The sequence below is a fragment of the Phoca vitulina genome, unplaced genomic scaffold (genome assembly GCF_004348235.1).
Source record: "Phoca vitulina isolate PV1807 unplaced genomic scaffold, GSC_HSeal_1.0 scaffold18, whole genome shotgun sequence".
NCBI lineage: Eukaryota > Metazoa > Chordata > Mammalia > Carnivora > Phocidae > Phoca > Phoca vitulina.
The window spans coordinates 34566834-34581856 of NW_022589721.1; the positions used below are offsets into that span (position 1 = coordinate 34566834).

At 60.0% G+C, this 15023-nt stretch overlaps 1 protein-coding gene across 9 annotated transcripts; it reads right to left on the reverse strand.

The window, feature by feature from the left end:
- Positions 1-347: 347 nt before the first annotated feature.
- On the reverse strand, positions 348-12946 carry PUF60 (poly(U) binding splicing factor 60). Of its 9 annotated transcripts, none has more exons than XM_032415919.1 (12): positions 12860-12946; positions 8316-8399; positions 5920-6015; positions 5717-5806; positions 4727-4777; positions 2368-2529; positions 2193-2285; positions 1828-2041; positions 1558-1748; positions 1285-1420; positions 876-1111; positions 348-792 (listed from the first exon to the last, which is right to left on the reverse strand). In XM_032415919.1, the coding sequence occupies exons 1-12, from the start codon at positions 12881-12883 to the stop codon at positions 493-495; spliced, it is 1677 nt and encodes a 558-aa protein (XP_032271810.1). In that variant the 5' UTR covers positions 12884-12946; the 3' UTR covers positions 348-492. The 9 variants fall into 9 exon arrangements, with proteins under 9 accessions (XP_032271810.1, XP_032271811.1, XP_032271817.1 ...); XM_032415920.1 differs by having other exon boundaries at positions 8316-8396; positions 12860-12945; XM_032415926.1 differs by lacking the exon at positions 12860-12946 and adding an exon at positions 12062-12631.
- Positions 12947-15023: the final 2077 nt, after the last annotated feature.

Genomic DNA, 15023 nt, shown 5'->3' on the forward strand with positions numbered 1-15023 from the left:
AGCCTGCCGGGAAGCTCCGCTCCGTCCGCGGGCGCAAAGTACGATGGGACATGAAGTCTGCGTAAGAACCGGGCTCCCGCGGCCTGCCCAGAGGCTTCCTGGGGCCCCTCCGCCTCGGCCCCCTCCCTAGGGTCGGCCCCGCGACCCCCACCGCGGCCGGCCAGCCGTCCCCCCCAACCCGCTCCATCTACAGGCTTCTCCCAGCACTCGGCGGGAACAGGTGATACCGGGGAGGGGTGGGGTGGGGTGGGTTGCCCCCCGCCCTCCCCCGGCGGCAGGGCAGCCCCTGCGGACTCTGCGGCCGGCCCTCCCCCCTTGCCCAGGCCCCCGGGAGCCCAGAAGCACAGGACCACTGCCACACAGGGATGTCGAGGGCCAACGGCATCTGCACCTTTATCCCCCCGCGGGCGGCTGGGCCTGCGACACCAACACATCACTAGAAAACCCAGAGGGAACAAGGAGCAAGTGCAAGTCCAGGCAACCGGGCCAAGGTCACGCAGAAAGGTCACTGTTATCAAAACGCTCCTGGTCATACACTTCAGCCACCACCTTGCGGCCAGCAAACCAGCGCCCATTGAGGGCCTGGATAGCCTTGTGAGTCTCGGAGGCTATGGAAAACTCCACAAAAATCTTGACGATGATCTCCGCATCCTCCTCCTCGCCCTGCTTCTCCTGGTAGATGATGACGCGGTTGACAGCACCAAACTTGCCACACTCCTCGGTCACCTCCCCCTCCAGGTCGTCGTCGATGTCCTTGGGGTCCACCATGTTGCGCAGAACCATCACTGTGGACTGTGTGCGGGAGGGGACACTGAGTTACGGCTGGCTGGACCACTCCCCTCACCCCCTGCGGCGCCCCTGGCCCGGCTGCGCACCTCCTGCTTGCGGAGCAGCTTCTGCATCACCATGTGGCGGGCGCTGCTGCCCGAGATGCTCATGTGCTCCTGCTCACTCAGCATCTCTGGCCGCTCTGACTCGGGAAACAGCTCCTCCTCTTCCTTCTCCTTCTTGGGCTCCAGGAGACCCAGCGTTGGAGGGCTGGCCAGGATGGGGTTTACCACTCCCACAGAGGGGATGGTGACCGGAATGGGAGGCCGGGCTGGGGTCACACCTGCAGCAAACCCACCAGGTCCAGCAGTCACACCCCCCCCATCTCTGCCCTTCCCAGGAAGGCACCCCAGCACCACTCAGCCGTGACTGAGCAATGTCTTACCTGGGGCGCAGAGGGCTATGCCCAGAGGACTGGCAGGGGAAGGAGGGAAGGCCTGACCCACCCAGGCTCACCTGTGATGACTCCTGGGGCCTGGGCAGCCATGACAGCCTGGGGCAAAGCCCCCAGAGGCTGGGCCAGAGTCAGTGCAGGGGACACCAGTCCAGGCGTGGCCAGGGTACCCAGCACCGCTGCTCCAGCCACTGCTTCCTGCAACCCAGAAGGCCACCACACTCAGTCCCCAATCTGGCTGCCTCCGCTCAAGACCACACAGAGCGCCAAGCCCCAGAGGATGAGGGAGGGAGCTGTCCCCACCAAGTGAACTATGCGACCGGACCCGCCCTCACCTGAGCTGTGATCTTGGCCGTGGCTGCAGCGGCAGCCACAGCAGCAGCAGGTGGGAGGCCCCCAGGTGTGGCAGGTGTAAGCAGGGGCATCGGGGGGGTGACAGCCTTGCCCACTCGCAAGTACTGGCCACCCAGATCAAAGAGGTTCATGGAAGACACGGCATCCTGGGACGACTGGGCCTTCTCATACTCTGCAGGGCAGGAACAGCACTGAGGGTCAGCCGCCGTGCCAGGTGGGCCCCGCCCTCACCACAGTCTCTCCGAACTCACCAATGAAACCATAACCTTTGTGCTTGCCAGTTGTAGGGTCCCGGGCGAGCGTGCAAGATTTGATCTTGCCAAAGGCCTCAAATACACTCTTGATGTCGTCATCTGAAAGGTCCTGGTGCACGGAAGCCACATAGATGCGGTTGAAAGCCCGTGCCTCCTCAGCCAGCTGGTCTATGATAGGCTGGGCCTGCCCTATGTTGCTGGGTCTGCCCACCTGGGAGAGAGGCAGGGCACAAAGCCCCCCGTCAGCACAGGCCTGGCCACGTCAGCCTTCAGGCTTCTGGACAGGCTGCTCTGCATCACCTGGCTGACTGAACAGAGCACACTGATGTGCCAGCCCTGAGGCCCACCTCCTCGGCCCTCACCTTAATGTTCCTGCCTCCTAGCATCACCGAGTTCATCTGCTCCAAGGCGAGCTGTGCAGCTTCTGGGACCTCATACTCCACAAAGGCAAAGCCCTGGGTGCAGGAACGTGCCGTGAGGCCAACAGAGCCCAAGGTGGGGAGGGTGGAGGGTGGGGAGGGGCAGACTAAAGCCCACCTTGTGCTTCATGGTGACAGAGTCCCAGGACATGTCAATGCTCTTGATGGGTCCAAAGGGAGCAAAAGCCTGGCGAATGGTGTCCTCCCCAAGCTCATAGTAGATGGAACCCACGTAGACCCGGCACATGATGGCCAGTGCCCGCTGCCGCTGAGCTGCCATCTGGAGCAGGACACAAGGGGAGAGAGAGCCACTGGCTTGTGAGGGGGTGGCAAGAGGCTGAGCAGCCCACTCCCCTCCTGGCCCACCTACCCAGCTCCGCTGTGGGGAGGGCTCCCCACGCGGCAGCACGGTGCTGGCTCCGCTCCTGTAGTCAGGGTAGCAGGGGTCAGCAGGACCCTACCCCCAGGAAGGAAGGCCAGGCCCAAAGGCAGGACATGGACGCACCCCGGCCCATCCAGGTCCTGGGCAGACTGGCAGCAAAGCTGACAGGCGGTCGGGAGGCAGGGCTGCGCGCCCTCCCACCCTGCCCACCTTCCAGTCTGGGGGCCAGGTACCCCAAGCTGGGCTGGAAGATCCTCCTAGGGTCCTGGTCAAGTGCTCCGACGGAAGAGGGAAGGGGAAGCCATCCAAGCTGGAGGGACCCACTAGTGTGGAGGCAAGAGAGGGGGCAGAAGACAGGGCAGCTACTGCCCAGAAGAGAGCCCAGGGGAGGAGGTCAGGAGCCCAGATGGGGGCTCCCTGGAGAGAGAACAAAGAGCAGCTGCTCATGCAGGGCCAACTCAGGTAGGGGCTTAGCATTTTGCAAGCCCCCCAGTGTGTTGAACTCCTGACAAAAAAGGGCTGGCTGGAGCTCACATCTGCAGCCACAAGACCCGGCCCCCAGGAACATCAGAAGGTGGCAGAGCAGCCAAAAAGAGGAGCCCCGGGGCTCCCTGGAGCAGGGAGGTAACAGGCCCAGCGGGCCCAGAGCTCTGCTTGGGCAAACACTGCCCCTGCACTGGGGCCAGCTTGGGCCAAGGGACCTCTCCACGCCCTCAGGGATGGGCTTCCCACCCCTGCCACCTCTACACGATGTGGTACGCAGGGGGGTTCCCACAGCCACACGCAGTGGGCCACCAGGAGGAGCTGAGCCCCGGGGAAGACACCATAGGCCCAGGACAGGCAAAGACAGGGCCCTGGCTCTAGCTTCTCCATGAACCGGGGCTCCCCTCACCCTCAAAGGGCCCCCATAACCGGAGACCAGTCTCCCTCTTTAGACACCAGCTGGCCTAGTATATAGACCAGGCCTTCCCCTCCCTCAGAGAGGAACCTAAAAATAAGGTCCACATATCCCCCAAACTAGGAATCCCGCCCCCCAAATGGGACTGCCCTCCTCAAACTGGGCTCCCGACAAGTAGGCCTCAGGCCCCTGCTGAGACCAAGGACCACCAAAGGTGGAACTATGTCCCCTCTTGCACCAGGCACCCCAACATGAAACCATCTACCCCTCGGGTCAAAATTCCCCAAGATAGGAGTACGTCTCCTCTTCAGTGCGGGCTTCCCAACAGGTGGGCCAAGAGCCCTCTCCCTGACATCTCCCCACAGACAGCTGCTTTCCAGAGAGGACACTGGGTCTGTCTGGCCCTCAGAAACGGGGCCACATCTCCCCTGTTAGAGCAGCACACTCAGGGATGACCCCCAGGAAAGAGCCACATTTCCCCCTCAGACTTCCTGGAGCGGGGCCTGGCCTCCTCCTCAGCTTGCCTCTGGGGGATGGAGGAGCATCTCCTTCCCAGACTCCTCCGCCCACGGCAGCCAAGGTCTCAGCTACCGCCTCTGCCTCCTCCCTGGCCCACTCTGGGCTCAGCCCAGCCCCTGCCTGCTCCCTGGCTGCATGGCCCCTACACCTTGCTGACAGCCAGGCCCAGAGGACCAAGTCCTTGCCCTTCCCTCTGCTGCTTGCTTGGGACCCCCCAGCCCCCCACCCCATCCATCCATCCTCCCTCCAGGGTCTGATGGGGCCGTGAGTTAGGACTCTTCTCTCCTCGGGGGCCTGACCCCGACCCAGGAGCCCGGGCAGCCTGGAGACTGGCAGAGCTGGAGGCCCAGGCGCTGTGCCTTGTGCGTGAGGGCGACATGGGTGCAGGTGGGCCTGGCGTGGGCAGCTACCCTCCTGGCCTGCTGCCCTCTGCAGTTACCTGGCCGGTTAGTTTTAAGGCGGGACCTCAGAGCAGATGGAGGCCTCCCCAGGGGCGGTCCCGGGTGGGTGCCCGCCCACACCACTGGCCCCGCCACGCCTGGCGCTCTGCTGCGCTCGTCCCGAGCTGGCGGGCAGGGCCGGCTAGGGGAGCAAGGTCCCCAGCACGCGGGCTGCACTGCCCCCCTCTAGCCCTGACTAAGGACATGAGCCCCGGAAGAAGTGAGCATTTCTATTGACCGATTGCAAAGGTGAGAGAGGATCTCCAAAGCCCATTGTCACTGCTGCCATCTGAAAGACAGTAAAGACAGAGTTCAGTCTGTTGGAGCCGAGCAGTCTCCCGCTCTTGTCACACCTCACTCAGACAGCGGCAAGGCCCGGAGTCCCCGCCCTGCCAGGGAGGTCCGCCTGCCTTCCCAAACTGCCAGCCAACTGGCCAGCCGCCGGCACCTGCCCAGGGGGGCCTCAGAGCCCCAGGTGCCCCGCCCCACAGCCTGGCCGGCGGGGCAGAAGGAAGGGAGGGGGAGGAGGGAAGGAAGGGGAGGAGGAGAAGGAGGAGAAGGAGGAGGAGGAGGAGGAGGAGGGTGCAGATGGAGCACAGTGAAGAGCCAGGGCATCTCCTGAGGGCTGGGCAGGGGGCAGGGGGCTCGAGGCCCAGGCGCCTGTCAGCCTCGCCCTGGCCTCCCCCCCACAGCCACGGCTGCTTCTGGCCACGGGGCTGGAGCAGGGTGCTGCCGGAGGTGCCCCCGGCCTGTCCTCTCTGTCCTGGACCCCAGCTCAGCTGGTGTGGACTCACTGCAGGGGCCGGGGCCTGACGGCTCTTATCCGAGGCCATGGGGATGGGGAGGAACGCCCCTACATGCTGCACCACCACATGGGTGCAGAGGCGACCTGAGGCGACAATTTCAAGTCCAAGAGGAGGAGCCAACTCAGGGTGCGGGCACGGCTACAGCGAAAGGGCGGGGAGGGGGCCATGGGCACTCAGCAGCTGGGTAAGGCTGGGCCACTCGTGCCTCACGGAGGAACCTGGGCGTCCCAAGAATGAGTCCTTGAGAAACAGAACCACAACACCTTGTGGGGATGGCCAAAGGCACAGGAGGAGGAAGAGAAGGAAGAGGAGGTGGAGGTGGCGGGGGGGGGGGCAGCGGAGGCTCCCCGGCCCAGGGGGGGGGGGGGGCGGCCTCCAGCGGAGCCAGCGCCAGGCCAGAGGGTGGGGCCCTGGCGGCTCACCTGCAGGTTGGTGAGCTGCTGCTGCTGGTGCGCGATGGTCTGCTTCACCAGCACGCTCTTGATGCTCTGCTCCATGGCGTACTTCTTGGCCTGCGGGAGAAGGCGGTGAGGAGCACTGGGGGGCCCGGTCTGTGGGGAGATGCGCCTTCCTCCGCCGACTGCCCCCCTCCATGCCCACCAGTCCCCAGGAGGTACACTCTCACCTTCTGGAGGGCCTCTTGCTGCTCGGGCGTCAGAGGAGGCAGTCCCAGCTTCGCGGCTGTGCTCTGCCCGTTCTCCATCTTGATGGAGTCTGTCCCCTGGTGGTGGTGAGCAGGGGAGTCATTAAGAACAAGCTCAAGACCTCCCTCATATGGCCCCAGGAACCCCACCCCACCCATCTCCCCCTACAACTGCACAAGGCCTCCAGCCCAGCCCATTCCTAGGGACAGGCAGGTCTGCCCTTCTGCCATCCCTGTGCCTGTCCCTAGGCCTGTCTCTCTCAAGACCCATGCCACTGAGGAAGGCAGGTACCTTGGGGGCCTTGGGACAACCCAGAGCAGCTGCAGGGCCCAGGCCACAATGGCCTCCTCAGGAGCTATGAAGACAGGCAGCAAGTAGTAGAAGGGGCCCAGCTCTTGTAGCAAAGCTGACCCCAGAACCTCAGTCCCCTACCATGCAAGAGAGCTGGCCCTGGCCATCCTTTATAAGGAAAAGGGGCCGTGGTTCGTTCTCTGGATGTGCAGGGACTCCTCATTCCCGGACTACCTGGCGTCCACCCCTGCCCCCACACCTTCCTGCAGCCCCAGCCAGGGCCACAGACTCAGCGTCCCTGCTTGGGCGGAGTTCCAGGGATCACTCAAGGAGCAAGTAAGGGAAAGGACCTCCCTCCCAGCACACCTCCATGCAGCGCCCCATCCCCCATCTCTGCACACTGTTGAGAACCTGGAGCTGCTCTCCCAGGTCACAACAGCCCAGAGGAGGGCTCCACCCAACCTCCACCAAACTCCTCCCTGGGCTGTGCTTAGCCCCCTGGGAAGAGAAGCCAGGAGCAGACAAGCCACAGAGGAAAAGTGGACCTGCCAGCACCCTACCCAGGCGAGCATGGGTAGATAGAAGATATTCTGGGGGATGGGGATAAAGCAGGCACAGCCCGCCGCAGACAAATCCAATGGAACTAGGATTAAGTTTACATTCCTTCTGTCAAAATTCATTTGTAAGCTGTTTGCAGGGGAAAGAATATAGCCATGCGAGCAAAAAGAAAAACACAGCCACGGGACCAAAGAGTGTGTGTATCAGGGATCAGATCACACCTGCCTGCCCACGAGTTCAGAGGGCCTGGGGCTACCCAGCAACTGCAAGGACAGACCACCGCCAGCCCCCTCCAGAGGGGATGTTCTGCAACTCCCAGCACACAGCCTTAGGAGGGACAGCAGAGGAGGCAGATCCCCAGTGCAGATGTGACGAGCAAGGACAGAGGTACGAAGGAGGCAGGAAGGGGCCAGCCGACCCAAACCCCAAGAACCACCATCCTGACGAGCCCAAGTACTGGGTTTCCAGCACAGGGTCAAAGGGCAGAAGGGGCCTGGAGGCCCCTACTCTGGTGACCCAGTCTGGCCCCTGAAGCTTGTCCTCTCCGCCCTCCCAGCTGGCCCCAAGCCCGGTTCTCTTTAGTGGGACAGAGGCCCTGAGAGCCAGGGGCTGTGACTCTAGAGCAGGCTGTCACCATGGTAATCAATGCCAACCCCCTTCCAGCCCCTTAGAAACTTTTCAATCTCTTCTTTGTCTTGGTAAACAAAAGGCCCTTCTCCCATCAACCAGGGCAGGGGAGGGCTGGCTAGAGGGACGCCCTGGCCCCTTTGCCCATCTGCTTCAGCCCCCATAACTTCCCAGGATCCAGGCTGCATACCATGGCCAGCCCTCCCCTGAGTGTGCTGGGGGGCCCACAGGAGGGCCCAGCTCCAACAGGCCCCCAGGCCACCTTGTTGAGCCCCCACTGGAACCGAATGGAGGCAGACGCTGCCATGGAAAAGCACAAAGAACCTTATTACCCAGCAACAAGGCCTGGCTCCACCTCCTATAGGACAAGCTCCCAAGGGTGAAACAACCAGAGCAGGACAAGATCTGCCCATGCCCCCTCTGAAGCCTGGCCCGCGTCCCACACAGACCCCGTGCTCTGACTTGCACGTTATTCTGCTTTGTTGTTTTATTTAAATTCGAGATTTCAAATGAAAATCTGTGTTTCTGGCTCTTAATACCCATCACATTCTGAAACAGCATGGCTGCCATCTTGTAGGACACGGACGACTAACAACTTACATGGCTCAGGTTCAACCCCACCTGACCATCGTCACTATCTGCCCAAAGTCTGAAGACACATGAGGCTGCGAGCCACCACAGAAGCAGGTGGGCGCTACAGGGAGAGGCGGGAGCCGGGCCGGAGGCTGGGCGGTAAGGGAGCAAGACGGGCACTCCACCCAGAAGGCAGAGAAGAGTCCCTAGGGCTCCTCCCACCCCACCCCCATCTCTCTGGGCCCAGGGACACGCAGGCGGGCGGGCAGGCAGGCAGGCAGACAGGTGGGCGGGCGGGCCTGAGGGAAAGGATGCTTAAGGTCAGTACCTGTGGAGGTTTCCATTTGTCTCCCGCTGCCACCACTGCCGCCGCCGCCGGCTCGGACCCCCCTCCTTGCTGGCCATTGACCTGCTGCAGGCAGGAAGGAGATGTTGTAATGGACAGTCATAAGATCCACCCGCCCCGGCCCTCTCTCCCCTTCCCTAGCTAAGGGCTAAGTGCCCGTGGACGAGAAAGAGAGGCCAGCAGGGGCACTGGAAAAGCCCAGCTCTGGCTTGGCCCCTGAACATCCCACAGTATCCACCCGCCCCACCCATTCTTCCAGGACACCTGCAGCTGACCAGGGCTCTGGCACAAGGGGCTGCCCTGGCAGAATCTAAGGTAGCCTGGAGTTGGCAAGGAGTCATCAGGAAAGGACAGGACAGAGGGTAAGAGAGCTCCTGCCCCATGCCAAGGAAAGGCATCCTCCCCTGGGCCTAAACCTGGCCCCTGGCCACAGAGCTGAGGTCCTAAAAGATCAGTTCCTTTCCTGCCAGCAGGCTGGGCCAGGCCAGACAGGATGACAAGGGGCACAGCTGGCCATCTCCCCTCATCCCCTCCTGAGGCAGACAGGGAAACCTCTCTAGCAACCCCCCCCCCCCCCCCCCCACACACGGCTCAGCATCAGTCCCAATGCCTTCCACAGGCTCTGGTCAAGCCCACACCCCAAGCCCCTCCTGAAGACACCTCTGAGGAGGGCTGCCCTCTGAATGACAGGGCCAGGCAGTGGTCTGTGCGCACAGGCCTCCCTCCCCCAGCAGTCAAACTGTCCAGGGCTGGCAGCTGAGAGCCTGGCCCTACCCCACACCCAGAGGGGCCGTGGGGCCAGGGCTATGCAGAGCCTACTGGAAGGAACAGCTCCCAGCTCAGCTTAGCAGGATGGCAGGAGCAAAGACAGGCCAAGGGCAGGAGGTGGGCAATGTCGTGGGCAACGTCGTGGGGGACTTGGTAAAAGGGCCCTGAGACCCACTCCACCTTCTCAGGGGCTACACAGCAGGAACTGAGAGCAGAATACACTTTCCCCACTCCCACCTTGCAAGACCTACCGATGTATAGGAACACAGGGGACAGCCATACCCACCCTTGTAGCCCTGTGCACAAAGCCAGAGGCTAGGCTGACTTGGTCAGAGCGTGTCTCGGGCTCTCTAGCCCCAAAGGAGATAGCAACACAAGCCTGTCTGTGCTAGAGACGTGGCCAGTGGGCACAGAACCTGCGGCTAACGCCCACGCGGAGACTTGGCTGAAGTTGCTCCGAACTCAGCGCCACTGCTTCTTAGGGAAGAGAGAACCAAAGGACACGGGTGCCCCCCGAGTGGGTGTATGGCAGCTGGGGACAGGATCAGTGTCTGGCCTGCCTCAAGTCCCCTGGCACCCCAGGAGCACATCCGGAGCAGAGGCTGCCCTCTCAAGGCTCACAGCAAGAGATCACTTCAGGTCTGGGGAAGCAATCCAGTCCCCTGACCCATGAACACAGCCAACTTGAGGGCACATTTGTAAACAACTTCCTGCTCTCCCAAATTAACGTAACAGCCAACACAGGAAACAGGACATTGCTGAGAGCAGAACACAACTCAAAAGAGACTTCTCCGGAAAAATCCGTCCAGGCGAGAATGCTACACAGGACATCGCCATCGCCTCCAAAGAAACCAAGCTCCTCGTCCCACAGAGCCTCAGCTTCTGTTCTAAGCAGATACTAAAAAACTTGGAGAAAACTGCTATTTCTTACCACAGTTGGTCATATGCTGTCACCCTGTGGCAATGAAAATAGGAGGCTTTGTGGTCACAAAGCTCCCCAGCACCAGGCAGCAGTGCCTCAAGGGGGGAGCGGTCCCCTCTGGGAGGCAACGCAGCCCATGAGTCTGGGACCCAAACTCCAGCACTGCTCAACAGCCCAGGACAAAGAGGATCATTTCCATTAGAAAACCAGAAAAGTTAAGTAATTACTTAACATTTCCAGGTTTCTGGCTCTTCAGGCCTGTATCCTGGGGCTGGCATGAAGATTCAGTGAGTCACTCCAGGTAAAGTACTTCAGATTATCCATGCACAAGACCAGCATGCCGCAAATCTTAGTGATTATTAGCATCGGTGTAACACCCAGGGTCCAATCCCCAAAGCAGAACCGTTGGCAGTATGCTTTCCATCTGTTCCAGTCCTCTTCACGTGGTGCCCTGCTCTCTACCAGATGGCTAGGCTCTGTGCTGGGCACTTTGGATGCAGCAAAAACCAGATGAGACACATGCCAACTGGCACCTACGTAAGAGGACTTCTGTGGTTCATGAGCACTAAGAAGAAAATCAAGCACAAAATGCAAAGAAAGGGACTGAAGCACACTGGGCCTAGGCAGCCAGGGAGGCCTAGGAGGTAGCATGCATGCCAGGGTCTTCAGGAGGAAGAGAGGGACGGTGCCCCCAGGGAAGGCAGAGGGTCTGGTGCCCCTGCTAGATGGAACCCAAGGGTAACGGCCCCAAGCAGGAGTGAGCCCAGCTGTCAAAGGTAGGGAAGAATGGTCTGGTAAGTCAGACACACACTATGCCACCAGAAGACTATGTCCCTGATAGGAAGGGGCTGAGGCCTGTTTCCGCAGCCACCAGGTGGAAGGCACTTCTGCATCTGTCTGTGTCCTTCCTTACCAGCTCACTATCAGCCAAGTTCAGTGCCACTCTATCCTCCCAGAAGAGCTGAAGCCACATCTTAGGACAGCAACCAGCACTGTTCAGCATGCATGGACCACAAGACAGAACAAGCTCTCACTACGCCCAACTAAGACGACAAGAAAACAGGCTGCCTAGAAATCTGTCCACTGAACAGGTTAGAAGAGGAACATATCAAGCCACAGCCTGGAACTCACTCCCAGAATTTGATATAAGCCTGGATCTTTACAGTTCCCACGTGTTAACCTCTTGAGAGAATTCAACGGGCAACAAACAGCCCTATTGAAAACCTCAGCGTACAGGGTTCAGACTTTCTGCCCACGCCCACCTCTACCGTGATGCACCTGTCTGGCCAGCTCATCCCTCAGTCTCCAGAGGTACAGGGTGCTGCTAGTCACAGCTTCGAGCAGCCAAGGCTGAGGCTTGGTGTTCATGTGGCCCTAGGACGCTCAGGGGAGACCAATCATCCACTCTCATTGGCTTCTCTTCCTCCTCCACATTCCATATGTTCCCAGGAGTCTGGGTCCCTGTCTCCAAGCTTCCCTCTCCGTCACTGTCCAGTCCTAACCGCTCTCTGGGACAGTAACCCAAGTCCTCCACCTGCCTCTCTTTTCTAACTTCTCTCTCACAAAGGTCACTTGCTCCTGTGGCTTCAACAGGAAACAAGATGTGGTAGAAAAAGGTTAGCCAGATCTGAAAATCACACACTGGGCTCCCCGCACAAGCAGGGGCCTCTCCCCCCCTGGGAGGCAGTTCCTGCCCCAGTGACATGGGTCCAGCCTCCCTCACTGGGTGTCAGCCCCCAGCCCAGGGGCTGGCCAAGGCCTAGCTCCAGCCTAAGTATACTCCCTGACCCCCAAATGTCTCCCCTATCCGTCCAGCCTCCAGCCACCTGCAAACGTTGCCCTCTCAGACAGGCTTCACGGTGTCACTCTGGCTATGCGTTGGTGGCAGGGTGGCAGGTAAGTAAAGGGATGAAGTGATGCCATGAAGGGTCCAGGAGGACAGACACTCATTTAAACGGAGTAGGGAGGCAAAAGGGTCAAGGGAGACTTCACCATGGAAGCGTGGTGTGTACAAGGGTTCTCCGTCTATGCCACTCACTCGATGCCACTAAAAAGTAGGTAAGCACTGAGCAGAGGAGGCAGGGGTTCCTTCCTCTGGGTGCCCACAACACCCTGAGCACAGGTCCCTCGGGCTCGCAGTCCACGGGCTCCGTGTCCACCAGACCCCCGAACAGGGCAGGGACGGCCTCTGGTTCCCCGTTGTGCCCCGACACACTGTGCTCGAGAAACGCGTGCTCAGACAGCACGTTCTCTCCTTCCTGAGACAGGACGGAGTCCCTGTTGGCTGGTAACCCCTTCTCCGCAGAGCACCAGCTGGCAGCAGAGTCACAGCTGGGGATGCAAGCCGCCGAGGCCGCCACCCTTCCCAGCGGGCCGAGATTCCTTCCTACGGGCCCTGCACGCCCGGCGGCCCCTTCACTCGGCCGAGCAGAGACGCCTTCGCTCCCCGGAGCCCCGCCGTCAAGTCCGGGCTGCAGGCGCACCCGTTGGCAGAACAGTACGACGGCCGCCTGGCTCCGCTCTGAGGCTGCAGCTCAGCGGCGCCATGCGGGGCCGCTCGCCTCGGGCGGGCCGGCCGCACCCCGATGGGGCCGCGCTCCGCGCGCTGCACGGCCCCGCGACGCCGACCGCCGGAAGCTGTAGCCCGCGAGCCGGAAGCTGAGGCCGCAGTCCGGCCCCCGCCTCGCGCCCGCCCCGCCCCGCCTCTCGCGACTAAGAGCCGCGGGGGCCCGGGAGCGACCGCCGCGTCTCCGAGGGGCCTTCGGCGCCCTAGCCGGGCCGACGACCCACTCCCGCCAGCTGAGCGGCGGCCCACGGTCACGGGCGGCTCACTTACGAGAGCTATGGTCGCCGTCGCCATCTTGCGTCCGTCGCGGCCGCCGCGCGCGCCACACGCTCCTGCTCCCTCCGCGGTCTCGCGCGATCTGGGCGCCGGCGGAAGCGCCCGAAGGAGGACGGAAGTCTCGCGATAAAAGTCCCTTTCGCCTTCGACTGGGGGGCGGGGGAGAGAGAGGAATGAGCTTCCGGTGTGGGGAGGGACAGTTAAGGCTCCGAAGCGGAGGGGACGGAAGAGGCGGGGGCGGGCGGTGTACGCCGCGTGCCCGCTTTCCTCGGTGCTGTGTGTGTCTTGTCTCCTCGCCGGGCTTCCCCTTAGTCGGCGGAGGACCGGCCCACCTCAGTTTGTCTCAGTTAGCCCCTCGCTCCACCCTCCTGCCCCGCTCTGCCGCTGCTCCACTTCCCTGCCTCCGCGCTCGCACGTAAGGGGCAGGGCAGGGGAAGTTCGGATCCCCTCCGGCGCTGAAGAACTCCCATCTGCCCCAAAGATCATGTTGAGAGAGTGATAAAGAGTGGCCGCATTTCGGAGTCAGATTCCAAGTTGCTTCTTCGCGTCGTGCCCTCTGAAGTCGGGGTGTGCCTACCAGTGGATGGTGGGCGCTCGTGTAATTAGCGTTCTCTTTCCTAGTGACTCATAAAACAGTAGTGCATCTTAAAAATGATGGCGTCCTAGATTCAATGATCTACAGTCGGTAGACCCGGAATTCAAGACAGGCTTGTGAACCAATTCAGTGGAAAGGGCCTGCACCCAGGGTCCCCTAAGTCCTCCCAACTATTTTTTAAAGGCTCCAGGCACCCATCATGGCGTTGAGCTGCCCTGGACGTCTGCCACATGTCACACCCAGCCCCAAGACCCTAACTCAATGAAACCACATCTGCAAGCTCAGGCAGTGAGATTGTCAGTCCAGCAACCTCAGCCTGCCTGAGGCAACAAAGTGCCTTTCCCAGTTAGGCAGGTCCCTTCTCAACCCTGGGAGGGTTTAAAATAAAATGCAGACACCTCTAGTTAAACATGGCAGAATATTTTCTTCACATCCCTCCCCTCTAAAATGATAGGAAAAGAGTTTTGTAAAGGCAAAACCCCATGAACACAGAAGTGAAATATTGTGCAAATGGAGAAAGGTGGACAATGGGATCTGCTTTAGCTGACTGGAGGTTAGTGTCCGAGGGGTTGTGTGTGAAAATGTAGTTGGAAAAAGGAGACCCCACACCTCTATCCCTACTGGCAGTGGCTGGGCTCTCAGACCAGGGTCCTATTCCAAAAGTCAGGGAGTTAATGAGATTCTTGCCCTTTTCCCACCTCCACCCAGCTCCAAGTCTAGGCCCCAGCCACCCATGTGCCACCCATGAACCTCAGAGCTCCTCTCTGCAGCAGCTCCTGGCTCAAAAGAAGACTGGCAGCTGGAGGGTGCTCAGGAGAATGGCCTGGCTAGATCCCTGGCCTCAAAACTCACCAGGCAATAAGCCCCACCAGTAAGATACCACTCTTAAGAGCAACTGGGCAGCCCAGGATCACCAGACACCTAAGGAGGAGGAAGACAAAAATGGAAAAGGGAAAGGGACTCAGAAGACAATAAAGCAAGAAGAAAAGCTAAAACCATATCCTCAGAGATATTAGAGAGGATGTTGCATCCAAAGTCAAAACAATATGTTGCACACCTGAAACTAATAAAACACTATATTTCAACTATCTGGAAGTAAGATAAAAACTTAAAAGAAGACCAAAATCAAGAACAAGAGGCCATAAAGAAAGAACATTCAGCAAATGAGAAAGAGTGCTTATGAATTAAAAATAAAGGAAAATGAACAATTAATGGAGGGTTGAAAGATACAGTTGAAATCTTCCAGAATGTATAAAACAAAGCCTGATAGGTAGAGAAGAGAAAATATAATCAATCACACTGAGCAGTATTCTCTAGTGCTTAGAACTGGTCTGGTACCTCACCAGTCTCCATAACAGAGGGGGACGGATGAAGTGGTGAATGGGCTGGGACTTGCCATCACCACTGCAGGGGGTAGGGGCACAAGCACCACTTTCTGGTAGCAGCTTCCCCTATGAAATTTGACAGTGATATATAAGGGATTCAGAGTGCTTGTGTGCTGGGCACTGTTCTCATTACCTTACAAACGTTACCTGCGTGATCTTTACAACAATTCCATGGAGT